Genomic DNA, 27,529 nt, shown 5'->3' on the forward strand with positions numbered 1-27,529 from the left:
GTTCTCTTGTCAGCCGAGGGAGTGAGGATTCCACTTTCTGGGGATGAAAGAGTAAAAATCAGTGTTTCTGAAGTATGGCAGACACCTGGTCTTCTTCAACTAAGGACAGAGACTGGACGAAGCCAGGCCTTTGGGCAGGCAGAACGGAGCGAGGCAGCGCCCAGAGGAAGTGAGGCCAGGCAGGGCAGCTAGAACGCCTCCTTCACGTTGCAGTCGGCACCCATGCCAGTCACAGGGCTTCCCCCAGATTCCTCCAGGGGCCTCAGAGAAAGCAGTGTTACAACATGGTTACAACATGGTGAAAGCCAGCTGGTCCTGCCCAGTTCTTGACTGCTTCTGGGCCCAGCTGCTTCTGTCACCGTTCCTCCCACCCCGCCCACCCACCTGGTTCCAGTCGCCTCCACTTTCGTCTGCTCCTACTCCATGGCCTGGTGAGCCTGCAACACTGCCAACGCCTCTTCTACCTGTGGGGCAGTGGGAGGGGCTTAGTGCAGCTGCCCAGCAGGGTCCCAGGGAGCGCCTTGACCTCCCCCTGCTCCACATGCTAGATACAAGAATTCCCCTCCCTCCACAGCATTTCTGCAGGGCCCTCATCTGACTGCTGCTTGCCAGCAACCGGGTCAGAAACCCACGGTCATCTTCATCTTCTCAATACACGTGCGCTGCTGGACAGCTGGGAAAATCGTAACCCTTACAGAGTCAGAACACAGGTCCTGTGCCAAAACCTTGCCTATGGAGCTGCAGAGAATCATCTGTCCCACTCACGATTCCGCAGGTATTAGCAAGAAGATAAACCTCATCTGTCCAGATGGCAGCCTACTGGCTCATCTAGGAGACGCCTTGGTCCTTAGCTGTCCTCTTGCCCTCAGGGCTCCCTGGCACCCAGGCCCCAGCCCACCTTGGCATTGAGAGACTCCGGAGACTCCAGCATGAGCAGCAGTTCCGAGTTGTCGATCTCCAGCAGCATGCCCGTGATCTTGCCAGCCAGCTGCGTGTGGGCATCGTAGATAAGGGGGTAGAGACGCTCACCTGTGTGGAACACCTCTGGTGGGTTATGAACACACACCTGGCTGATACCCCAGCATCCCGGGGCAGTACTGTGGAATGGGGCAGTGAGGCATCTGGGTGGCTGTCCCCAAACCGCTCCTTCCAGGTGATGTTACTTAACCTGGCTACCAGCAGCCTCTTTCCCAACTGAAGGGGGCATAGCCAACCTCAGTCTGGAGGTCAGTCTGCAGACTCCTACTTGATGTTAGATGTGAAGTAGTTGCATAGCGTTTGACACAAAATGTGGTTGCTTTTTAAGGACTACTCTTGTTCATTTTGCAGGAAATAGTTCCAAGTAGACACACTGAGATTCTAGACAGGATATGATAAGGCTGAACCTGACTTTTTGGGGGGTGGAGAGCCAAATACACAAGATAAATCCACCTTCCACCATCAGGTACTCCTAGTGACGGCCTAGTGTTCGCAGTCAGCCCATCTTGGCAATGTGTGGAGGGGCTGGGCAGGCTGGGGTGCCTGGAGTGGGAGGGGTTTTCCCTTGAGCAAAGTGAAAATGTTTACAAGAACTGCCAACAGAGCTTTCTGCCTCCATTAAGCCCACTGCGATTTTTTCTTTGAGGTGTAGGTAAAAAGTGGCAAAACCCCAAGTGAGTTGAGGAAACAATGGGGTGGTGGCAGTGGGGGCCTACAGAGAAAGGTCCGAGAAGGGTCAGGGGATCTTGGTGACCTTGAGGAAAAGAAGCTGCCAAGCACTAGCAAGCCGTTCATTCGTTCAACAGTTAGCAGCACCCTTGAGCAGGGCCTGTCACAGACACAGGAAGAACTGCACAGGGTCCAGGGTCCAACGGAGAACCACCGTTGTTTCTCCTGAAGCACATTTATTTCCCACCTTCCTGCACTGGGCTCCACTAGGGAAGCTGATGAAATCTGGTGACAGCTTCTTCCCTTCCAGGGGAGATGTGAGGAACCCCAACACCCACCTTATGTGCCATGACCCGGCAGAAACCCAAGACCATACCCTTCATACTTACTCCACCTCCTGGCCCCTGATCTCCCCACATCTGGGGTCTGTCCCAGCCAAAGTCAAGAACAACAGAGCTGAAGAAACCCTGGGCACATCTGGTCTGACCAGTATTTTAAGATGAGAGAACAGAGCCTAGATTATTGGTCACCTAGCAGGTTGGTCAGTGGCAAAGCTGGACCTTGTCTTCACGTGTGACCTCCACTCGGTGTTCCCCACCAGGCTAGCCAGCTCCCAGCCCCCCTCCTCCTGCTACAGAGCAAGGGAACCAGCCACTCACCAATCATCTGCTTTTGCTTGTGCAGTGGTGCTGCGGCCAGCATGGATGCGGTCAGGGGCTCCTGTCCAGGGAGGCACACAGCAGGCTCCTGGACCTGCACATGGTGCCGGGGACACATCCCTTAACCACCACGGACAGGCAAGGCCTTGAAACACTTAACCCTGTCAGGTGAGCACAGGCCTCCAGGAAGGCTCTGGAAGAGGGGAGCGGGGGGCAAGGTATGGACAATCGGGTGGGACAGAGGCCCCAACAAGGGCACGGTGGACAACATGACAAAGTTACACTCTGAACAGCTGTTTTCCACAGTGCTAGGAACCTCTAAAGGCCCCCGATGCATGCAACCAAATGAAGCCATACCTTACTAATCATTTTGTATCAACGCACTTTTGATCAGGTAGCTTTTAGGGCCATATTCCCAATATACTTCTGACCCTTTCACTTCTGATCTTGATAACTTTAAAGGCATGTTGCTCCTTAAAGACTACTCGCCCGACCAGTGTGGCTCAGTGGTTGAGCGACAACCCATGCACCAAGAGGTTGCCGGTTTGATTCCCAGTCAGGGCACATGCCCAGGTCGTGGGCCCAATCCCCAGTGGGGGAAATGCAGGAGGCGGCCAATCGATGTTCTTTCTTATCAATGTTTCTGTCTTTTTCTCCCTCTCCCCTCCTCTCCCTCTAAAATCAATTAAAAAAAATAGCCCTGGCTTGTTTTTCTCAGTGGTTAGAGCGTCGGCCTGTGGACCAGAGAGGGTTCAGTTCCCGCTAAGGGCATGTACCTCGGTTGCAGTTTGTCCCTGGTCCCGGCTGGGGTTGTATGGGTGGCAACCACTCAATGTGTCTCTCTCGCATTTATGTTTCTCTCTCTCTCTTCCTCCCTCTCTCCCTCCCAATCTATCTCAAGATAAATGCAAAAAAAATGTCCTCAAGTGAGGATAAAAGTAAATTAAAGAAAATAAAGAAAAATTAAAAATATAAATAAAGACTACTCTTTCCCAGCTAGTGTGGCTCAGTGGTCGAGTGTCAACCCATGTATCAAGAGGTTGCCAGTTTGACTGCTGTTCAGGGCACATGCCCGGGTTGTGGGCCCAATCCCCCATGGAGGGCATGCAGGAGGCGGCCAATCGATGTTCTCTCTCACCAATGTTTCTATTTCTCTCTCCCTCTCCCTTCTCTCTAAAATCAATAAAGAAAAAATATATTTTTTAAAAAGACTACTCTTGTTTCTTTTGCGAGAAATAGAAGTGTGCATGGTGAAATTCTAGACAGGAGATGAAAATGCTAAGTTTGAGACTGGGGGTGGGGGGTGCACAGGGAGATGAATGCACAGCCTTTAAACTTAATGATGGTATTTTCAATTCTGTTTTGCAGATTAATCCCATCCTTGCTGCCCACACATAAATACTAAGGAAATCCAAATTCAGTTGGTAATAACCCAGGCAAAGCAAATCGTGACTAATAAAACATGGTCCTGGCCCTTTTCCTCCTTCTGTTAGTAAGGGTGATCTTCTTTTCTTTTAATATGTTTTTATTGAATTTTTTTAGAGAGAAAGTTGGGGAGAGAAAGAAACATTGATCGGCCGCCTCCTGCACCCCCCTACTGGGGATCGAGCCCACAAGTGGAGCATGTACCCTGACAGGGAATTGAACCGGGACCTCTCAGTCCATGGAGGATGCTCAATCCACTGAGCCACACCAGCCGAGCATGGGTGATCTCTTTTTGATTGTACACATGAATAAACGAAACTTTATAAGCCAAGCAAAGGAAGAAAACTAAGGCCCAGAGAGGGCCAATACCTTAGCCAAGGTTCTAGCCAGGCCCCCTAGAGCCTGCACCAAGAGGGCAGCTGGGCCAGCCTTACCTCGTGGGTGTTGGGCGTTCCCAAGGAATATCTGTGTGTCAGGAGAGGCCCGCTTGCTGTACAGCATCCTGCCTCACCAGGTCCAGTGGTCTGGGTACCAATGTTGGCTGTAAGAAATAAGCAGGGCGTTAGGGCCTGGGAGCAACCTGAAGGCATAAAGCCTAGAGAGCGCATTCACGCAGAATCCGCAGCACTGAGCCCAGTGCCGGCACACGGATGCACAAACACCTTTCACACGTGCGTGCCTAGAGTCAACACCTACACCCTTGTTCATAGCTGCTGCCGTGAACCTACTAAGTGCAGATCTGGTGCTGAGGCCCTGCATGTATGATCTCATTCACCCACACCACAAAACTGTTTTCATCCCCATTTTAAAGATGAGGTGATCTGTTAACAGAAGTTAGTGAGGCCACAGAGTAAAGGTAACGCCAGGAACTGGGCCTGCAAGACTCTGGAACCCTCGCTAACCACTGTACTGCACAGCCTCTAAAGTCAGCCCTGCTCTCCAAGAGGGTCACCACGGAGGCTGGTTCTGATCCCCGACTAGTGCCAAGCCAGCACCAAGCCCCTGCCCCTGCCCCCTCGCATGCCCACTCCTCCTGGTCCTGCCTCCACTCACCCACTCTTTGGGTGTGGGGCACCCAGTGTGGCACCTGGGTGCAGACCTTCCTGACACTGCTGATGTGGGCCAGGGAGCGCGGAGACGTGGCTGGTGGCCAGGCCACTGAGGCAGCTGCAGGGTAAGTGGCTTGTGGTACAGAGAGCATGGAGGAAGAAAGGTTGGCAGGAAGCAGGGGCATTAATCAGAGTGACACACCATACCCCGCCGGTTCCAGGAAGAGGAACCAGACATTAAGAGCAGACAGATGAGTGGCTTCACCTCTGCAGGCAGACCCAGCACTCCAGGAAGGGGGTGTGGATGTTTGCTATTACAAACCGACTCATGGCTCCCAGAGCCCCAAGAGGCACAGGTGGCACGGTCACACACCTTCGTCCCCACAGAGGGTTTCGTCAGGTAACCTTCACTCTTAGAAAAGGGCCATTTATCAGCAACACAGCCAAAGGCGTTTCACTTTCTCAGCTTTGCAAGAATTTTCAGCCACAAATCAGTCTTGAGCCGACTGAAGAGAAGGCGAGCCTTTCGCAGGCTCGGCGCTGTGCTTGGTGCGCTTACACGTGCCTCATTGAGGCCCACATTCAGCGGAGGAAACAGGCTCACAGAAGAAGTTACCCACCCAAATTAACACCCTAGGAAGTGACAGAGACAGGCCTGACCCCAAAGCTCATGTTCTTTAACCATGATGTTACACACTACCCCATCGGGCCCACTCTCATGAGTGGAAGGGGCTGGGTCACTCACACGAGGATCTAGGTGGCTGAGCCGTCCACCTGGGGGCAGGCTGGACAGATGGGCCAGAGCCATAGTATGTAGCCTGGGCTGGAGGCTGTGTGGAGAAGACCCGGAGTAAGGGGGGGTGCAACAGGGGAAGTAGAAACTGCATCCCCTCAGGGACACCATCACAGGAACTCCACTGTCCCCTCCAAGGGACTGGTTAGTAAAGACCCACAGTGCTGGGACGAAGGCTTGCTTCCTATTTCAGGATGTCCACTATTCCTCAACCCTCCAGGGCAAGATCTCCGGTTCCATCCTCGCCCTTTATTATCGGAGCTACTAGCCCAACGACCGGCCGGGATAAAACGGTGACACATTCTACTGAGCAGGAATTTCCCCATTCTAGTAGCCTTTAATGGCTAACACCTTTCTACTTCCACACGAACTCCCTTCCCAAACCATGCTGCTCAGAGATGGTAGCAGGCAGGCACCCTGCCAAAAACGACCATTTCAGTTGGGGGCGTGCTACCTACTCTCCGGGTTGGGACAGTCAGAACACATACTGGCACATGAGGGTAGGACAACGTAAGTGATCAAGAAACCTTGGCTTCCTTTGTTTACTGAAATTGTTCCCAAACTTAAACTTGACCAGAGAGTCTCCCATTGGCAAGCACGGTTGGACAGTGACACTCTCAGCCCTTTCAGAGATGGGGTGAAAACGACCTGCTGTTTCTAGCAGAAGCAAGTTGGGAGCCTGTGTCTGCCTGTGAAGCTCTCTTCCTGCTCTACCTGGCCATCTGGGGTTTCGGGTTGGCCCTCACCTGGGGCACGCTGGGCAGGAAGTAGCTGGCAGGCTGCTGGAAGGAGCCCAAGAGGGGGCCGCCCAGGGCCCGCATGGCCGAGAAGCGCTGCTGCATGAACCGGTTGGTCAAGATGGCCTTCCGTTCCTCTTTGCGCTGGGCCAGCGCCACGTACAGCGGCTTGGTGCCCAGGATGCACCCGTTCATCTCTGTGACGGCCTTCGTTGCCTCTTCTGGAGAGGAAAAACACACAAAGCCAAACCCTTTGCTGTGGCCACCCTCTGTCATCACCTAAAAGCAAGACAAGACAAGGGCTGCTGGGGGAGGGGAAACAACTCCTGGGGCCTGTTCCCCTCCTCCCAGGGGCCCCAACCTGGCCCTGAGCAGGCCCAGCAGGAATTTGCCATCAGGGGTGTCCTGTCACCCCCACATTCACGGAGGCTCACTGCATGCCAGATACGTGACACTCCTCACATCACTGTGACCCCCACTTGATAAGTGAAGACAGTGGGGCTCTAGAGTGACAGGTCTGAGACCAGCCCACTTGCTAACCTAGGGCTGCTCATGTTTCGCTGACCATTCCCCAGAGGCAGGGAGAAGAGCTGCATTCCAGAATATATTTTTAACCTGGCCGGTGTGGCTCAGTGGATGAGCCTCGACCCATGCACCAAGAGGTCACTGGTGCGATTCCCAGTCAGAGGACATGCCCAGGTTGTGGGCCCGGTCCCCAGTGCAGGGCATGCAGGAGGCGGCCAATTGATGTTCCTATCTCTCTCCCCCTCACCCTTCCTCTCTCTAAAATCAATAAAGAAAAAAATATATTTAAAAACAGTGGGGAAAAAATATTTTTATTTCTCAAAAGATTTTCTTAGGCTGTGATGGGAAGCTGGCTTAATTAAATGTATATACCTTCCTCAGAGGGGCTGAAATGATGTGAGATGATAGTCCAGGCTTAGTTAAAAATCTAAGAATAGGGCAAGTTCTTCAGCCAGGGCCACAATCAGACATTTCAGTTGAGGTCACTATGATGAAAACAATCTGCATTTCGACTACTTCTTGGGTTTTATTAAGCTAGTCATACAATTCTCTACTTCATTTGTGAATCATGGACATCAAAAAGGTCCTCTTCTTAACAGCTATATTTCCTGGAGATTCCAATGAAGAGTTAGATTGGTAGGGAATATGAAAATAACTTGAATTTCTATTCTTGGTACTTTAATCTGTTAATCTTATTTTTAGTAGAAATAAAACTTTTTATCATTAAAAAAAAAAAAAAGCCCAGGCTGGTTTGGCTCAGCAGTTAGAGCATCGGCCTGCTGATGCGGCCAGAGTCGCGGGTTTGATTCTAGTCAAGGGCATGTACCTCAGCTGCGGTTCAATCCTTAGCCCTGGTCAGGGTCATCAGGGAAGCAACCAGTTGCTTGTCTCCCTCTTATCAATGTCTCTCTCTCTTTCTCTCCCCCACGCCCCCTATTTGAAAATCAGTGGAAAAATATCCTGGGGTGAGGATTAAAAAAAAGAGAGTGACTTGTCCAGGGTCACCCAACCAGTGGGTTATATGTCAAGACTCCAATGCAATGAACCATCTGGTAAACCCCCATTGCCTCCGCAAGGTCTTGAGCCAAGTTCTTTTGAAGTCTGGAAAAGAGGTTCTTAGCCTTTCAATTAAAATATCATTTTTATTTTGGAATAAATTTAGATTTATAGAAAAGTCTCAAAAATAGTACAGAGTTGCTGTACACCTTTCACCGAGCTTGCCCCAATGTTAACATGGTACATTTATTGAAACTACCATAGTTACATTGGCACAATACTATTAACTACATTAGCTACAATACTATTAACTAAACTGTACATTTCATCTGGATTTCAATAGTTTTACCACTGACATTCTTTTTCTCTTCCAGGATCCAATCCACATTACATTTAGGGTTCTTGATCTTTTTTAGAGTCAAGACTGGCCTGGCTCACCTACTCCATGAGAAATAGAGCTGAGATAATTTTTGAATATGCTCTATTAGAGCCCATGCCCTGCACCAGTGATTTTCCAACTGTACTTTGCTACCTGCTCATATAGAAGCCTTAACCTGAGAGTTCACAGATCCACTGGGAGGTCAATGGATGGAATTCAGGGGATCTGCAAACCTGGATGGGGAAAATATGGCATCTATATTTTCACATTAGCATTTCCTTCTATTTTGAATGTGGGCAACAAAAAATATAGTAGTATTAGCTGTGCTTGTGACTGTCAAGAAGAGAAAATATTTTCACATCACATTCATTATTGCTGATCTCAAAATAACTTTTATGCTAATTGCTACTTCACTAGATCTTGTAGTTTGATGCATTAATAAAGAAGTACATACTGCTACCACCTTAGCATTTTGATAATTATTTCAATATAATTGTGTTTTGTGGTTCTATCAGCTTTCCTTTATGCATTTAAAATTATTCTCAAGCCTTGGCCAGTTTGGCTCAGCAGTTAGAGCATTGGCCTGCGGTCCAGAGAGACCGGGGTTCGGTTCCCACTAAGGGCACGTAACTCGGTTGCAGTTTGTCCCCGGCCCTGGTTGGGTCGTGTGGGTGGCAACCACTTGATGTGTCCCTTTCATGTCAATGTTTCTCTCTCTCTCTCTCCCTCCCACTCTATCTGAACAAAAAATGGAAAAATGTCCTCGGGTGAGGATAAAAAAAATAAATAAAAATAAAATAAAATAATTCTCAAAAAACAAGTATTCTCAAAAGGGGTCCATAGGCTCTATCAGACACCCACTTTTTCTTGGCACAAAAATACTGTCTTAAATTAACAAGAACTTACGTTAGGTAGAAAAAATAATAATAAATTAGTACAGCTAACACTTATGCAAAGCTTACTATGAACTTGATAGTGTTGTAAGCACTTTATATACATTCTCATTTAATTTTATAAATACTAATTTATATGAAAAAATACATTAAATTATATAAAAATATATAAACTTATATGAAGTCAATTCACAAGATAGGTGTGTCTCAACTCTAAGCAATACAGATTTTTACACTTCCCTTCATTCAAGGAGGGAGGTGAATCTCCTGAAATTATATATGCAATGTATGCAAATAATTAGATCATGATTTCACTACTTATTGTGGGCAGGTGCTCTACATGTAGGCTCTTCAGTTCTCAGGAAACCTCTAGAAGTAGGGAATGTTGCTCCTATTTTACAGATGGGCAAACAGAGCCCAAAAGGCACTCATTTCCCTCAGGTCATACAGCTAGTTAATGGCAGGACAGGGGTTCAGACCTGGTTCTGATTAATTTTAACATCCTAGCTTTCAACCACGATACTAAACCAAGTACGCATTTGCCGGAAAAGAGGGCCCACAACTTCTTGTGATGTTTAATCCAACTTCCTGTTGCTTAATTTACATATCCCACAGCTTTCTGTCACACTTTTCGTCAAAAGCTCCTTAACTCAAAAATTGTTACAACCTTTCCTCCAAATAACAGGATCCCTGAAGGACATTTAAAGTTGGATTTAAGCCTGGCCGGTGTGGCTCAGCGGTTGAGCGTCAACCCATGCACCAAGAGGTCACCGGTTCTATTCCTGGTCAGGACACATGCCCAGGTTGTGGGCTAAATCCCCAGTGGGGGGCATGCAGGAGGCAGCCAATCGATGTTCTCTCTCATTGATGTTTCTCTCTCTCTCCAAAATTAATAAAGAAAAAAACTAAAATAGATAAAATAAATAAAGTTGGACTTAATAGGCAAAAGAACTTGTAGACCACTTCCTAAGAATGTAACCATCAGAACACATGTGCAGGTCTCCAGCCCCATTACCCACACCGATCTCTTTGGAAGGTTCCTCATTCCCACCTGCAGCTCCCTACCTCCTCACAGCCAAGTCAAACCCTTCTGCCACTGCCACTTCTTACAGGAAGCCCTCCTTCCTGTTCCACTGAGCTACTGCAGCTCCACCTCCAATACTTACCCCACCACCCAACACATGCCTTATAGATTTGAGTTAGTGATGCTTCTGACTTCCCCACTAGACTGTAAGCTACCCAAGGACAAGGACCTGTTCCTGTGTGCTTCTCATGGGGCCTGGTAAAAGCAGCAGGTGTTTAAGTATGCAATAAATGAACACTGGGCCATCTTAAAATCATCTGGGGAGATTTTCAAAATAAAATGCCCTGCTCTGGCCAGTTTGGCTCAGCAGTTACAGTACTGTCCTGCGGACTGAAGGGTCATGGGTTTGATTCCCAGTCAAGGGCATGTATCCGAGTTGTTGGCCCCGGTCGGGGTTGTGTGGGGGGCAGCCAATCAATGTGTCTCTCTCATATCACTGTTTCTCTCTCTCTCTCTCCCTCCCTCCCTTCCACTCTATCTAAATAATAATAATAATAATAATAATAATAATAATAATAAACATATCCTCCAGTGAGAATTAACAAAAAAATAAATAAAATGCCCAGTCCTTACCCTCAGAGATCTACATTTACTTTCTCTGACTCAGGTGTTTGTATTAGGAGCACCCTAGGGGATTTCACTGAGAAGTCAGGGTTGAGAACCATTGCAGCCCAACTTCCTCCTCTTATACATGAGGCTCAGAAGACATCTGCTCAAGGTCACAGAGCTACTGAGTAGAACGGCCAATCATCACACCTCAGATACCAAGGCGGCTTAATAAATGGGGAAGAATAAACGAAAATGATGTAGCCCCAACCCTCTCGTTCTTCAGATGGAGAAACAGGCCCAGAAGGGGTATGTCACCAGCCAAGGCCAGGCAACGAAAGTCAATGGAAATACTAAGACATGAATTTCTGGAATCTGGCATACAGGAGGCACTCAATAAATGCTTGTTGAATGAACCAAGGGTACAGTGAGCCCCAAAAAGACCAGCTGTGTGACTGGGACTGTATTTCTACCCTCTTTCCCTCCAGCCCAGGCAAAGTCCAATGGGATCAGACATAGTCCCAAATCCAAAAAGTGTAGCTCAGTGCCAGCTCCCTGGAAGCCCAGGGAGGGAGGAGGGGTGCGTGGGCAGTGAGGGTGGAGGGGAAGGCCGCCTGTCCACTGGAGGCGCCCGCAGCCCTCACCTTGGCACTGGTGATCACTCCATAGGGAGAGAACTCTTTCCTCAGTCTCTCATTGTCAATGGAGTCGTCCAGGTTCTTCACATACAGGTTCACACCCTGGAAGAAAGGACACTGCTAGCTCTGCCTCCCCTCTAAGCTCCCGATTGCCTTGGAGTGTGGGGTGTGGGGTGGGTGTGGGGGTGGGGGTGGGGGGCCGCCGGGGGCAGTGGAAGCCCTGGTCACCATGCCTCCTGTTCCCAGTCTCGCGCAGAACCCATGCACCTCCCCAATCACTCAGCGTGCCCATCACCTGGAAGCTGGAGCCCCCCCACCCCTAAAGCCCAGTTCCCAGACATGGGATTGATAGAGGAAAGAGTCCCATCAGGGCCACCCACACATAGAAGCAGCTGCCACCAGGAGGCTGACCCGCACCTGGTAACGACTCAGCCGGTCCTGCTTCATCTGCTGGAACCTTCGTTTAAGCTCATTCTGCCTCTCCGCCCGCTTCTGGGCCCGGCCCACATAGAGCAGACGCCCGCTCACCTCCTTCCCATTCATGTCCATCACAGCCTGTGCAGAGAAGATGAAGTGAGAGGGCTTGGTAACCACCCATAAGGCCCTGGTCTTAGCCAGGGCCTCCAGTCCCACCTCAGGGGTCTAGAAGGGGCCACCTGCCAGCCAGGCCAGCCTTGTTAGCTGAGAGTAACTAGTACCAGGATAAAAACATGGGACACAATTTCAGAGTAAACTGTAGATTGTAAAAAGTCTTGCTTCTGACTCTATTTTAAAAAGGGAAATTAAAGTTTGCAATCTCCCATATTTGATAATTTATAACTACACAGATTTTTTTTAACAAAGTAGCAAGCATAATTCTTTCAAAATGGCACAATAGCATAATCAATACTCTTTACTTCACGTTGGATTTCACAGCACAAAGAATCCTTCTGCTAATTGTGAGCACTTTCGTTTCAGAAACCTTGGTGTCTTAACTCTCGCTGATTTTGCTTTCCTTCAGTTAACTGGCCTGAGCTGCCAGACCCTAACTTGCCGGTGGCCTTGGCTGCATGAAACCCTCCATCTTCTGACAGATGTGCAATTTCTCTCTGCAATCCATTCATTTTGAGCTGAATTTGCACTGACTTATCCACAAAAATCAGCACAAGGCACACATCCATGTGTGTACCAACTCAGTAGTTAGGGTTAGATAATGGTGTTAGTGAAGAGAGATGTTGAAGGGAACTGACTTTTTCAGTGGTCAGTTCATTAGTAAAACCTTTCACACGATGACTTTTGCTTTCCCGCCTAAAGAAGCAAATACAAGTAAATATACCTTGTGGACTCAGGAACTGCCTGTTCCACAGCAGTCTTAAAGGTCATCACCAAAGTCTCCAAGACTTTGGAGTGAATGGGCCCCTGCAGCTTCATCCATGTGCTCCCACTTGTCATTTTACAGTCAGGGTAACCAAAACCCAGAGAGAAGGTGGGACTTGTCCAAGGACACACACCTTTCAAAGGGGCCATTTACTTAAGAACAAAACTTCAGAGTCAGAAGAGTTGGTTCTAATCCCAGTGATCACTCTTACTAGCTACAACCCATGGACCTGAATAATAACAGCAGAGCCCATATTAGCGGGGGTAGAGAGGAGAATGTAGGCAAAACCCTTAGCACAGTGAGAAGTGGCTGCTGTCACAGTGGCACCAGGATCCAGGTCTCCAACCAGAAGCCACCACGAGCTGAGCTCATGTCCAGTGATTGCAATGGGGCAGCAGCCATGCAAACAGCTTTATGGTGGGAGGCCACACATAACATTGTTATTCCAGCTTTGTCACTGTGTGACCTTGTTCCATTCATTTGCTCAGCAAATACGTATCTGGTACCTACTGGCAGGTACAATACTAGAGACTTAATGGTGAAACGAGACCCAGCCCCTACCCTCCGTTCTATACATGGACATCTGTGCTAATGATGGAGGAGACAGATGGTATTATAAGTAAGTAAAGACAGAAAGAGGCGCTTCTTGAAGGAGGGAAAGTATAAGCTGAGACCCAAAGGACAGGCACTGTATAGTCTAAAGCTGTCCAGTATGGTAGTCACTAGCCACAAGTGGCTACTAAGCACTTGAAATATGGCTAGTCTGAATTGTGCTATGTATGTACCAGATTTCAAGGAATTAAGTACAAAAAAGGGTACGCAAAGAAAAAAAAGTCTCAATTTTTATATTAAATACTCATTGAAGTGGTCATAATTTGACTGTTAATTTGAATGAAGTATATTATTGAAATTATTTTCAGTTTCTTTTCTTACCCTTTTTAATGTGGCTACTGGAAATTTTTATTTTTTCAATCTACTGGAAAATTGTAAATTGCACAGGAGGCTCACGTTACATGTTTATTGGACAGCACTGGTCTAGAGAGTCGACAAGGGAAGTGTTGTGGGAAGACAGCATTTTCAAAGGCCTGGAAGCAAGAAACAGCATGGCACACTCCTCCCTGGCCTCAGTCCCACCATCAATTCGAGAAGAGGGTAGTGGCTGCCTCGAAGGCCCCTTCTACCTCCCGTGTGGCGAGAATCTATAATAAGCCTGCTCCACGGCTTGGAAGCCACTGAAGGAGGCCGAAGCCTTCTGCCTTCCGCACAGGCAGGAGGAGCGCTGGCTCATGTGACTGGGGCTGGGGAGGGACTTCCTCTCCTTCCACGGGCAGCTGGAGCCCTCTGCTCCTGATCTCCCTTCTTTTTTTTTGTGGTATGTGCCCCTAGCGGAAACCGAACCCGGGACTCTCTGGTCCGCAGGCCAATGCTCAACCACTGAGCCAAACTGGCCAGGGCGTGATCTCCCTTCTTCCTAGTCCTGGCTCAGCACCTCCTCCGGGAAACAGGGCATTGGGAGGCAGGCTCCTACCTTCTGGGCTTCCTCATGCTTCTCAAAGTTGACAAAGCCAAAGCCTCGGGAGCGGCCGCTGTCGTCCCTCATCACCTTCACACTCAGCATCTTCCCTGGGAAGGACCAACCTGGCTCAAAGGGGACTCTGGGAAGCCCCAAGGTGTTCCCCTTTCCCTCCCACAATTCTCCAGGAAGCCCCGGGAGGGCTCCTCCTCCCAGCCTGAAAGTGACGCCAAACTCCCTTGAAAAACACACTCACCAAACTGGGAGAAGAGCTCCTCCAGCCCCTGCTCATCTATGTCCACTCGGAGGTTCTTCACGTAGATGTTGGTGAACTCCATGGCCCGAGCCCCCAGCTCAGCCTCCCGCTCCTGCCGGGACTTGAAGTGGCTAACGAAGCTGTGGACACACCAACAGGGTAGGCTGCCAGCCACCCTCATCTCAATTCCAGCCCATGCAGCAACCCCGGGTCATTGGGGCCAACTGCCACCAGCCTCTGGCCTCTGACTCCCTCATCAGAAGACTGGACAGGGCAATACTCTATAGATGGACTATATCCAAGGCCCAACCACATTCCACAGCCAAGATTCTATGTTCCATCATAAGGTTAGAAGACTTCATTCCTGTGGCACATGCACAGGGAAGTCCTACCAGACACCAGGCAGCGGAGTACACAGGAGATAAGAGCATGAACTTGGGAGTCACACTTGAATCCTCGCTCTGCAGTGGCCTAGCTGTGGGCCCCTGGGCAAGTTTCTTAACCTCTCCAAGTCTCAGTGTTCATTCCTGTAAAACTAGGGATCAAATTCACACTGCAAGTATTTGCTCATTCATTTACCACGTACTGGGTACCCTGGAGAAACTGGTGGGAGAATCAGACACAATCCATGCTAGTGTTGCTTTGGGGGCACTGAAGTCACTTAAACACAATATTAATTTTAAAAATTGTAATCTCCAAGTTTATGTCAACACATCTAGGGAAGTGTCATAGATTAAGAAAAACAACACAAAACAAAAAAACTGCCCTGGCAGGTGTGGCTCAGTTGGTTGAGCGTCATGTCAAGAGGTCGCCAGTTCAATTCCCTGTCAGGACACATGCCTGGGTTTCGCTCTCAATGCCCAGTAGGGGGCATACAGGAGGCAGCCAATCAAAGTTTCTTTCTCTCTTTTCCTTCCTCTCTCTCTAAAATCAATAAAAACATATTCTTTAAAAAGGAAAAGAGCCCTGGCTGGTTTGGCTCATAGGTTAGAGCACTGGCCCCGAGAACTGAAAGGTCACAGGTTTGATTCCTGGTCAAGGGCACGTACCTGGGTTGCAGGTTCGATCCCTGGCCCTTGTCAGGGTAGTGCAGGAGGCAACCAATCGATGTGTCTCTCTCACATTAATGTTTCTCTTTCTCTCTCTCCCTTCCTCCCTCCCTTCCACTCTTTAAAAATCAATGGAATGCTCTGGCCAGTTTTGCTCAGCGGTTAGAGTGTCGGCCTGCGGTCCAGAGAGACCCAGGTTCGGTTCCCACTAAGGGCACGTACCTCAGTTGCAGTTTGTCCCTGGCCCTGGTTGGGTTGTGTGGGTGGCAACCACTCGATGTGTCCCTTTCATATCAATGTTTCTCTCTCTCTCTCCCCCTCCCACTCTATCTGAACAAAAAAATGAAAAAATATCCTCAGGTGAGGGTAAAATAAATAAATAATAATAAAAAAATAAAAATCAATGGAAAAATATCCTTAGGTGAGAATTAACAACAACAACAAAAAGAATAAGAAAAACAACAACAACAACACAAAGCATAAGAAAATTTGATAGTATCTATAGCATGGTTAGCACAAAGTTATAGCTGGCACTAAAAACTGGAGAAAACTGAGTGGCCAAGGTAAACTTGGACAAATTGTAGCTAACAAAGATAATAACATGCTTCTGGGGAAAGCCCACCATCGTTCAATTTTGTTGACAGAAGCCTCCCCAGAGAAACCCTGCACAGAATGACTCTCAGTGAATCTCCCAGCTCAAAGTCTCCATCACTCCACAGTGACGAGCATGGGGCTGAGCCATCAGATGGGCAGAAGCAAAACTGGGGGAGGGGCACTGCCAAAGCAGTTTCTCTTCAGCACCTGCATCTCAGTTTTCCCATCTGTGAAGTGGGGATGATGCCAAATGGAAATGTATGAAGATGGCTGGCTAAGCATATGCCTACTTTCCCTCCCATCCAAAAATCCCATGAAACAACACAAAAGGCTTAAGAAAAAAATTCACAGGCATGCAGAGAAGGCTGGGTCCATTGATGTCTGGCCATTAGCTGTTCCTGCCAGAACTTCAGAATCATCACTTCATTTACTACTCAGAACGGTCCTCTGAGCATATCAGCAGTCCCATTTTTACTTGAGGAAAGGGAGTCCCTGAGAGATTGAGCCACTCTTCCAAGGTCACACTGCGAGGAAGAATACTGGCTGCTGCTCAGTGCCTGGTGCCCATTAGACGGTGGTGCCGAGATTCTGTTCCTTCAGCTTCGGCCCACCCTCCACGCCCCCACCACTCACACTTTTCGGTCATTTAGCAGCATCCCATTCATGATGCTGATGGCCTGCTGCGCAGCCTCATGGGTCTCGAAATGGACAAAGCCAAAGCCTCGGGAGCCGTGATCATCACACACCACCTGGGCCGCAGAGAAAAAGGACAAGGAGAGCATCCGACAGAGGACTCAGGTAGGACAGAATGGCAAGATGATGACAACGGATATCTGAGTGCTTGCTCTGGCCTGTGACAGACACTCCTACGTCACACAACAGCTCCATTTTAGAGACGGGAAACTACAGCTTGGAGGTGTCGATCCACTTGCTTAAGCTCACACATTAACGAGGGATCGAGTCCTCAAACTGAACACAGGTCCTCTATGCCACAGACACGTTTTTCATTATCTTCCTAAAGCGATGGGCAAGAGGATCAGATTCAAACCCCTATTCTTTTTTTTTTTTAATCCTCACCTGATGATATTTTTCTATTTATCTGCAGATAGAGTGGGAGGGAGATAGAGGGAGGGAGGAAGGGAGGGAGAGGGGGAGAGGGGGAGAGAGAGGAAGAGAGAGAGAGAGAGAGAGAGAGAGAGAGAGAGAGAAACATTGATGTGAGAGACACATCGACTGGTTGCCTCCTGCACGACCCCGACCAGGGCCAGGGACGGACTGCAACCGAAGTAAGTGCCCTTGGCCGGAATCAAACCCATGACTCATTGGTCTGCGGGGTGATGCTCTATTGCTGAGCCAGACCAGCCAGGGTCAAACTCCTATTTTAGAAACATCCTTGTTTCTAACAGCAAATTAGAAACAACTTGAGCATCCATCGAGAGGAGACTGGTTAAGTAAGTTACAGTACATTTGTACCTGTTGACTGTAGGTATGCAGCTGATGAGAACATGGTGATTCTGTGGCTGACAGAGTGATCTGGAGGGTATATCATTAATGGGGGGGGGGGGGCATCAAGCCCAGCTGGGTTAAAGTGGGCATCCACATGAGAAAATTTTAAGCAGAAACACACAAAACTTAACAATGATTATTTCTGGGGACTAGGGTTGAAAAGGATGGAACCTTCTTTTTCACTTTATTCCTTTCAACATTGTTTAAACTTTACCAATTCGCCCTGGCCAGTTTGGCAGTTAGTGTCGACCTGTGGACCAAACGGTTGCAGGTTTGATTCCTGGTCAGGGGCACGTACCTGGGTTGTAGGTTCAATCCCTGGCCCCAGTCAGGGTTGTGTGGGAGGCAATCAATTAATGTGTCTCTCTCACATCGATTTTCTCTCTCTCCTCCCCCCACTCCCCTGCCCTTCCTCCCTTCCATTCTATCTGAAAATCAACAGAAAAATATCCTCAGTTGGGGATTAACAACAAAAAATAAATAAAAATAAACTTGACCGCCCAGCTGGTGTGGCTCAGTGGTTGAGCGTTGATCCATGCACCAAGAGGTCGCCAGTTCAATTCCTGGTTAGTGCACATGCCCAGGTTGTAGACCAAATCCCCAGTGGGGGTCATATAGGAGGCAGCCAATCAATATTTTCTCTCATTGATTCTATCTTTCTCTCCCTCTCCCTTTCTCTCTAAAAGCAATAAAGGGGGGAAAAAAACAAAACAAACAAACAAACTTGACCAATTCATGTACTGTTTCAACAAAAGACTTGCTTTAATGCAAAGACCCCCATTTTGTAAGCTTCCTAACTCAAATTAGAAGGACAAAGCTCGAGAATGAGAAACATCTTCAGGCCACATAGTTCCCATCCCTCTGGTTGAACTTAGACAAAATCCACTAATGCCCATTTCAAGGTGACTGTGACTCCACCCACCCTGCAGTCAGTGCCCCAGGTCAGCTAAGGGGCGTTTTTCTGCCTAGATGACCACCCCGGCCTCCCGACCCAGCTTCCATGCTGACTACTGGGATGCTTTCTCTAAAATGGAATTGTGGCCCAGCTGGTGTGGCTCAGTGGATTGAGCACTGTCCCATGGACTGAGAGGTCCCAGTTCAATTCCCGGTCAGGGCACATGCCCGGGTTGTGGGGCTTGATCCCCAGTAGGGGTCATGTAGGAGGCAGCGATTGATGTTTCTCTCTCACATCGATGTCTCTATTTCTCTCTCCCTTCCTCTCTAAAAAAAAAAAAAAAAACATATTTAAAAATAAATAAATAAAATGGAATTGTGATGGTGTCCCATTGGGACCTCACCTACAGTAGCTCCTACTGTCCACAGAACTAGATCAACTTGGCATTTGAGGCTCTTCAATTGGCCCTGAACTAGTATTGCTTCCAAATCTAAACCCAACACACCCTCCTCCCCTCTCCAGCCCCAAACAGGGTCCCCCACTTTCAACTCAAGCCCCAACTTTTCTATTCAGATTCTATCATGTTGACTAGGTTCCTACTTTGGGCCTAGCACCTGTTAAGAGTATCGCTTACTTTACTTATCTTGTTATAGTTGCCATAAGACCCCTGTCAGACAATACTTTTTTTTATTGTTAATCTTCACTTGAGGATATTTTTCCATTGACTTTTAGATAGAATGGAGGGGGGTGGGCAGGAGGGGAGGGAGGGGGAAGAGAGAGACACACACACACACTCGCACATTGACTGTCTGCCTCCCGCACAACTCCGATAGGGGCTGGGGATCAAACCTGTAACCCCAGCATGTGCCCTTGACCAGGAATCAAACTCTTGACCCACTGGTTCGAGGGCTGATGCTCTAACCGCTGAGCCAAACTGGCCAGGGCCTTTCAGGCAATTCTTAACCTCTAAGCCCCATCTGATTGGGGAAAATGGGAATAAATATTTATTGAGCATCTACTATGTGTCACATCTTATTCTAGGTACTGGGATACAAAGATAAATAAAAACAAGATCACTACTCTTATGGAACTTCACTCTACTGTAACAGAAATCTTAAAAACAAGGTGTGGCCTGGCTAGTGTGGCTCAGTGCACTGAGCATGTCCCATGCACCAAGAGGTCATCAGTTTAATTTCTGGTCAGAGCACATGACCAGGTTTCAGGCTTAATCCCCAGTAGAGGGTGTGCAAGAGGCAGACGATTGGTGTTTCTATCTCTCTCTGTCCCTCTCCCTCTCTTTAAAGAATAAAATAAGCCCTGGACAGTTTGGCTCAACAATTAGAGCATCATCCCTTGGACCAAAGAGTTGCGGGTTCGATTTCTGTCAAGGGCACGTACCTGGGTTGCAGTTCAGTCCACAGTCTGGGTCGGGGTTGTGTGGGAGGCAACCAATCAATGTGTCTCTCTTACATTAATGTTTCTCTGTCTTTTTCTCTTTCTCTCTCTCTTTCCCTCCTTCCCTCCCTCTCACTCTGTCTGAAAATGGAAAAATATCCTTGAGTGATCATTAAAAATAAAATAAAATAATGAAAAAAAAAATCTTAAAAAAACCCACACACACAAACACACAAACACAAAAACCAAGGTGTGGCCATTCACTGCCACGATGGTCTCAATTAACGACCTTCCTATACCCACACCCTTTTTCCTATAATTTCTCCTGAATTGGGGCTGGTCTTGTGACTTGCTTTGGCAAACAGAATGCAGGGGAAGTGCCAGTTCTGAGTTTAGATCTCAGGAGGCCTGGTGAGCTTCCACCCCGTCTCCCGGGCCCTGCCATGGCCACAAGGCCAGCCTGGGCAGCCTGCTGAGGATGCAAGGCCACAGGGAGGAAGCTGAGACGTTCCTTCCGGCTGGCAGCTAATCACTGCCGAGAAGCAGAGCTGTCCAGCTTTCCGTGGGCACATGAAAGAGCCCAGCCGAGACCAGAAGACCTGCCCAGCTGAATTCAGCTCTAATGGCCGACTGCAGAAGTATGAGCGAAATGATGGTTGTTGACAGTGACGAAACTTTGGGACGGTTACGCAGCAAGAGTAGACTGAAGCACAGGTGGCCTCTGATACGTCTGGGAAGATGAAACTGAAAGAACCACTACTACTCAGGTGCTTGCTGAACCTGGAGCTTAACTGAAAAGACCTCATAGACTGTAAAGTGAGGTACTGCTAGGAATCCCTCTACCACACAGGCACTTGACCCAGACCCTCTCAAGAGGCACACCCACCTTGCAAGACAGGATGTTCCCAAAGGTGGAGAAGGTGTCGTATAAGGCCTTGTTATCAATGGACTCCTCCAGGTTCTTGATGAAGATGTTGCCCACACCCGACTTTCGAAGTCCTGGGTCTCGCTGGGACCACATGATTCGAATGGGCTGGCCTTTGATCACCTCAAAGTTCATTGTGTCCAGTGCCCGCTCCGCTGAACAGGAGGAGGGGAGAAAGGAGCAAGTTAAGGGGACTCTCTGGGTCTCACTGAAGATAAGAGCCTGCAGGCTCAGGAGGATCGGGAGAATTAAAGTGTGTGGCACTCCTCCTGCTTTTTACCATCTCATGCCTCTCCTCACTGTAGCCATGTGAGCACGGATTCCTACCCCTATTTTACAGATGGGGAAACTGAGGCTCAGGAAGGAGAAAGATCAGGGACTTCCAGGAAAGATGGCAGCATAGGTAACCACAGTCCTCACCTCCTCCCACAACCACATCAAAATTACAACTAAACTACAGAACAAACGGCCTTCAGAACGGCCTGAAATCGAGCTGAATGGAAGTCTCACAACTACGAATTAAAGAAGAAGCCACACCCTCACGGGTTTGGCTCAGGGGTTAGAGTGTCGGCCCTGGGACCAATGAGTTGTGGATTGGACTCCGGCCAAGGGCACGTACCTCGGTTGCAGCTCGTCCTTGGTCCTGGTCAGGGTCGGGTGGGAGGCAGCCATTTGACGTGTCTCTCTCACATAGATGTTTCTCCCCCCCGCCCCCCACCACCTCACACTCTATCTGAAGATAAATGGAAAAAATATCCTCTGGTGAGGGGGAGAAGAGGGAGGGGAGGGAGGGAGGGGAGGGAGGAAGGCAGCCATTCGATGTGTCTCTCTCACATCTATGTTTCTCTCTCCCCCACACACACACTATCTGAAGATAAATGGAAAAAACATCCTCTGGTGAGGGGAAGGAGAGGGAGGAGAGGGAGGGAGGAGAGGGAAGGAGGAGAGGGAAGGAGGAGAGGGGAGGAGGAGAGGGGAGGAGGAGAGGGGAGGAGGAGAGGGGAGGAGGAGAGGGGAGGAGGGAGGAAAGCCAGCCACACTGAGACTGGTAGGAGGGGTGAAGGGGTGAAGGGGTGAAGGGGTGAAGGGGTGAAGGGGTGGAGGGGTGAAGGGGCGGAGGGGTGAAGGGGCGGAGGGGTGAAGGGGCGGAGGGGTGAAGGGGCGGAGGGGTGAAGGGGCGGAGGGGTGAAGGGGCGGAGGGGTGAAGGGGCGGAGGCGGATGGGCTGGTCCCACACCCATGTGTGGTGGATAAAAATCAGGAGGGACACCTCGGCTGGGAATATCCTCCCTGAGGAATGAGGGGTCCTTGTCCCACACCAGGCCCCCAGCTCAAGGTTCCAGTGCCAGGAAAAGAAGTCCCCATAACTTCTGGCTGTAAAACCAGTGGGAAGTGAGGCTGAGGGAGGCTGACACTACTAGAGCCCCAGGCAGTTCCTCTTAAAGGGCCCTCACACGGACTTACTTGGACCTGCTCCCTCTGAGCTCCAGCGCAGAGGGGAGGCAGTTTGAAAGGTGCCAGAGACATACGGGAAAGATGAGTTGTCATCAGGGTGAGAGCTGGAGAGGCAGCTTTCTCCTGGACAAACGTGCTGGTAGGGGCCCTTGTCCTTTTGGTGAGCCCTTCCCCACGAGGTCAGCAGATGGCCACCATATCTAGGACTCCAGCAACCTGGCTTACATTGTTTGCCCTGCCCTGGTGATTCCTTGAGGCCTTGCCCCACCCAACTTCTGGGCCCACCCAAGTTGTTTCCAGTGGCTTTACCATAGGATTGTCTTGTTTGGGCTCCTGCTTCAGATTTTCCTAAATTCTCTCAAACAAGCAGCATCTGGCCACAGCAAGCCCCACACCTCTCGCTAAGTGGCCCCAGGCCTAGCACCTAGCACTAGAAGCAGCCATCTGCAGATCGCTTTGTAGCTTATGCCTGGTGGCCCCGGATAGACACAGGCAGTGGCTGACCCTGCCCCAGAGCCAGCACACTCAGTGGACAGCTTCAGACCACGGCGAAGGACCACCACCCAACCACCTCCACAAGAGACACACTCAAGGAATGGACTCAGTGGATACCAGAGCCCTGCTCTGTGTGGTGGGCCCCTGCACAGCTGATCATCCAAGGTAGTCAGAGGTCGGTGGTTAGGGGGCACAGCCTGTCCTTGCAGCTGATTAACCTGAGTAAAACCCTCCCATTGACATGCCATCAGCAATCAAGACTCAGTTACAACAGAAGGGTGCACTGTCCACATGAGGGGTGGACCTCGAGAGCTTAGCTGCGTGACCAGGGAGGCTGTGCCACTGGACCCTACAGGACACCTACAACAATAGGCCAACCTACGAAGCCTAGGAGACATAGCAACTCTACCTAATACATAGAAACAAACACAGGGAGGCAGCCAAAATAAGGAGACAAAGAAACAGGTCCCCAATAAAAGAACAGAACAAAACTCCAGGAAAAAACCTAAGCGAAATGGAGATAAGCAATCTAACAGATGCAGAGTTCAAAACACTGCTTATAAGGATGCTCAATAAACTTAGTAAGAATTTCAAGGAACTTTGTGAGGACCTCAAGAGCATAATAAAGGACCAGTCAGAAATGAAGGGTGCAGCCTGGCCAGTGTGGCTCAGTGATTCAGCGTTGACCCATGCACTAAGACATCACTGTTCGATTCCCGGTCAGGGTACCTGCCCAGCTTCTGTGCCAAATCCCCAGTGGAGGGCATGCAGGAGGTGGCCAATTGATGTTCTCTCTCATCAGTGTTTCTCTCTCTCCCCCTCTCCCTTCCTCTCTCTCTAAAAATCAATTTAAATATATATATATATAAAATGAAGGGTGTACTAACTGAAAAAGAATAATTCAATAGTAAGTAGAGTAGGTGAAGCCAAGAAGCAAACCATTGATTTGGAATACAAGGAAGCAAAAACACCTAATCAGAACAGCCAAAAAAAATCCAAAAAAACTGAGGATAGTATAAGGAGCCTGTGGGACAACTTCAAGCGTGCCAACATTTGCATCATGGGAGTGCCAGAAGGAGAGGAGAGAGCAAGAAACTGAAAACCTATTTGAAAAAGTAATGACAGAAAACTACCCTAATTTGGTGAAGGAAACAGACATACAAGTCCAGGAAGCACAGAGAGTTCCAATTAAGATGAACCCAAAGAGGTCCACACCAAGACACATCATCATCAAAATGCAAAAGGTTAAAGACAAAGAGAATAGCAACAAGAGAAAAGCAGCTAGTTACCTACAAGGAATCTCCCATAAGACTGTCAGCCAATTTCTCAAAAGAAACTTTGCAGGCCAGAAGGGAGTGGCAAGAAGTATTTAAAGTGATGAAAAGCAAGGACCTACAACCAAGATTACTCTATCCTGCAAAGCTATCATTTAGAATCGATGACCATATAAAGAGTTTCCCAGACAAGAAAAAGCTAAAGGAGTTCATCAACACCAAATCAGTATTATATGAAATGTTGATGGGTCTTCTTGAAGAAGATTTAAAAAAATACAAACAATAAAATGGCAATAAATACATATCTATCAACAATTGAATCTAAAACAAAATGAACAAGCAGAACAGAATCAGATTCATAGATACAGAGAACTTTTTGTTGGTTGCCAGATGGGAGGGGGTTGGGTGAAAAAGAAGATGGGATTAAGAAGTAGAAATTGGTTGTTAGACTGAGGAACCTCAAAGAGAATGGGGGAGGTGGGGCAGGTAGAGAGAAACCAAAGAACTATTATGCATTTATGCATAACCAATAGACACAGACAATGGTGTGGTGAAGGCAGGAGGGGGGTGGGAGTGGGAAGGAGGAGGTTAAGGTGGGGAGGGACATCTGTAATACATTCAACAATAAAGATATGTTAAAAAAAGAAAAGAAAAGAAAAAAAAGGAAGGAAGGAAGATCAGTGGCAGAGCCAGGTCTTCTGTGGTCTCTAAAGCACCGAGTAGATAAAACTGTGAAGGAGGGCCCCTATGACAAAAGGTGGTGGCAGTTTGAGGAAATTAAAGCTCAGAGTTGCTGAGCAGCAGAGCTGAGATTCGATCCCAAGTACTAGGGTTTTGGGGGAGGTGAACATCACCTCTCTGAGCCCGTTTCTTTCTGTAAAGTAGGGATGATGATGTTAACCACCCTTCCATACCTAACAAAGGGAAGTAATATCATCTACCTCCACCTTGTTGGACAGAGTGAAAAGTAAATAAGGTATGCAAGGTACCTTGTTCTTTGCACAAGGCACAAAACAGGAGGTTGGCGAGTGGCAGTGTGCCTAAAAGCAGCTATTCCCTCCTGCCACTGCTACTGCCTGTCCCCCCTCCCAGGTAATATGCTGTCCCCTGCTTCAAGGACTCCTCTCCTTTCAGAAGCGTGGACAGGAACTGTGCAGAACTCAGTGGAGCATGTTTCAAGAAGTCCGGTTTTTCCATTTAGTCCTGCCAGTGAACACCCAGGGGCAAAACCCTTTCTCTGGAGTTCAGCTTCCCCATCTATGAAGTCGGCCCCAGAGGTCAGGTTGCAGGGCTTGGAGGAAGATGGAAATGGCTGTGGGTGGGGAAAGCAGGGCAAAGGGGAAGTCCCCCTGGAATCCCGCTTAGTCACCCACTGGGAAACAGGCTGAACCACCCCAGCAAACCCCTAGTTCAGGGAACCTCCCCCCATCCACCCAGGAGATGCGGATAAGGGCGCCCTCTTTTGGACTTGGCCAATCAGGCCTTTTTTGGTTGTTTCTGGAGTCTTACACCTGAAGACTACAGCTACTATTATTTTTCTTAGGTTACCACTTACTGAGCCTTTACATATACTGGAGATACGTCACAGCCACAGTTCTCCTTCCATGCTATTGGGGAATAAGCCTTGGCCCACATTTTAAGATGAAGTGCCGAGTAAACTCTTGCTCAAGCTCACACCCTAGTGGCAGAGCTCCAGCAAAACGCGGTACCCTTAATTTTATTTATTTATTTTTATTTTCACCCGAGGACATTTTTCCATTTTTGGTTCAGATAGAGTGGGAGGGAGAGAGAGAGAGAAACATTGACGTGAAAGGGACACATCGAGTGGCTGCCTCCCGCATGACGCAACCAGGGCCAGGGACAAACTGCAACCGCGGTACATACCCTGAGCGGGAACGGAACCCGGGTCTCTCTGGACCGCAGGCCGAAGCTCTAACCGCTGAGCCAAACCCTTAATCTTTAAACTCGCCTCTTTCAACAGGTGTGGACATAGCCACCTGGCAAGCTCTAATCAGTCCTATCAGCTCTGAGATAGGGGTTGTGGAGTCTAACGTGGAAGCGGCTCTTCAGGGTTCGCCAAGGGGGAGTCGCCTGGTGCAGACCTCATGTCACGCTGTCGGGAGAGGCCGAGCCCCAGGCCCAGCTCTCCTGCCTTCCCCACTCATCACCTGTGTCGCCTCCCACACCGTCCTCACCAGGTGCTTTGAATTTTCTCCTCCCAGCCACTCTATCAAGCAGGTCTGATCCCCATTTTTCAGACTGGCAACTGAAGCTCAGAGTGGTTGAGTAATTTGCTTAAAACCACACAGCTGCTGGCTAATTTTAGGTCGGCCTGACCCCAAAGCCCTTGGTTGTTTCCACTCAGCCTTAATATCTCCCCTTCCCAAAACGGAGCGCCAGTAAACCACACAGTAGACGCACACTAATTGTTAATTCCTGTCTCGGGGGAAGGTGGGGGGCGCCTCTCTGGGCCTCCGTTTCCCTGGCTGCAAAATTGAAGATGCAGGAGCAGAGATGAAAGAGCGGGTGGCGGAAATGCTATCGGTCCAACCGTGCCCCGGTCCGCCTGTCCCTCGCCCCGGGGCTCACCGTCGGCCGGCTGCTGGAAGTTGACGTAGGCATAGCCCAGCGAGCGGCGGGTGGCCACGTCGCGGCACACGCGGATGGACAGGATGGGCCCGGTGGGCGAGAACTTCTCGTACAGCATAGCCTCGGTCACGTCGGGGTGCAGGTCGCCCACGTAGAGCGAGGCGAGCGGGAAGCCCCGGCCGCTGGCGTTCATGGTGGGCGGCGGGGGAACCGAGGAGCCGGACAGCGCGGCCCCGCGCTCGACGCCGGTGTGCGTCCCCCGGGCAGGAGCCTCGGCGGTGGCGGGCGCGCAGGGGCAAGGGACTCTCACTCCCGGGGCGCGGCGCCCCTCCCTTTACCATCCCGCCACGCCCCCCGCGCCAATCGCCGGCGCTCGGGCCCCTCCCCTCTTAGCTGCTCACCTGGGACCCCTCGACGTTCTAGAAGCCTCAGGTGGGCAGCATCTCTGGCGCCGCCTCTGGAGGCAGGAGAGCCCTCACCTGGCCCGGGGTGGGGCCGCGGAGACGCGGAGGAGCTGAGCCCTCTGGGAGGGCCTAAGGCCTGGGTTCTAATCCCCATGCCATTTCCTTTCTGGGCCTGCTTCCCTCCTCCGTGAACTCCATCTTCGCAAGGACTCAAGACCACACACTTTCTCTGCCTTACGAACGATAATTCCGAGCCAGATGCTTGGCTGGTTTCAAAGGGACCTATCCACCTGAAATAGTCTTTTTCTCAAGACAGCCCAGATTTAGTCCCACCCTTCTGGAACCGGCTTTGTGACTTGACTGAATGCTCCGTGTGATTTCGAGACCACTAAGGCCATCTTTGACATTGACTCTTATGTTGCCAAAGACTTTTTCCTGGGCTATCTCCCTGC

At 49.4% G+C, this 27,529-nt stretch overlaps 1 protein-coding gene across 1 annotated transcript; it reads right to left on the minus strand.

Annotated features, from left to right (window-relative positions):
- PABPC1L (poly(A) binding protein cytoplasmic 1 like) lies at positions 1-26,866 on the minus strand. Its single transcript, XM_036245285.1, has 15 exons — positions 26,674-26,866; positions 20,823-21,016; positions 16,774-16,889; positions 14,498-14,637; positions 14,257-14,351; positions 11,789-11,926; positions 11,378-11,473; positions 6,320-6,589; positions 5,526-5,610; positions 4,785-4,913; positions 4,166-4,272; positions 2,307-2,400; positions 899-1,029; positions 385-464; positions 1-37 (listed from the first exon to the last, which is right to left on the minus strand). Exons 1-14 carry the CDS (start codon positions 26,864-26,866, stop codon positions 417-419), a joined length of 1,836 nt encoding a protein of 611 aa, XP_036101178.1. The 3' UTR covers positions 1-37; positions 385-416.
- Positions 26,867-27,529: the final 663 nt, after the last annotated feature.

This window comes from Molossus molossus, unplaced genomic scaffold (genome assembly GCF_014108415.1).
Source record: "Molossus molossus isolate mMolMol1 unplaced genomic scaffold, mMolMol1.p scaffold_m16_p_6, whole genome shotgun sequence".
Classification (NCBI taxonomy): domain Eukaryota; kingdom Metazoa; phylum Chordata; class Mammalia; order Chiroptera; family Molossidae; genus Molossus; species Molossus molossus.

Coding starts and splice junctions, on each gene's coding strand:
- PABPC1L (XM_036245285.1), bottom strand. CDS start 26,866: ATGAACGCCAGCGGCCGGGGCTTCCCGCTCGCCTCGCTCTACGTGGGC. Junction 21,017..26,673: donor CTTCCAGCAGCCGGCCGACG/GTGAGCCCCGGG, acceptor CCTCCTGTTCAG/CGGAGCGGGCACTGGACACA. Junction 4,273..4,784: donor GCCCCACACCCAAAGAGTGG/GTGAGTGGAGGC, acceptor TATTTCTTACAG/CCAACATTGGTACCCAGACC.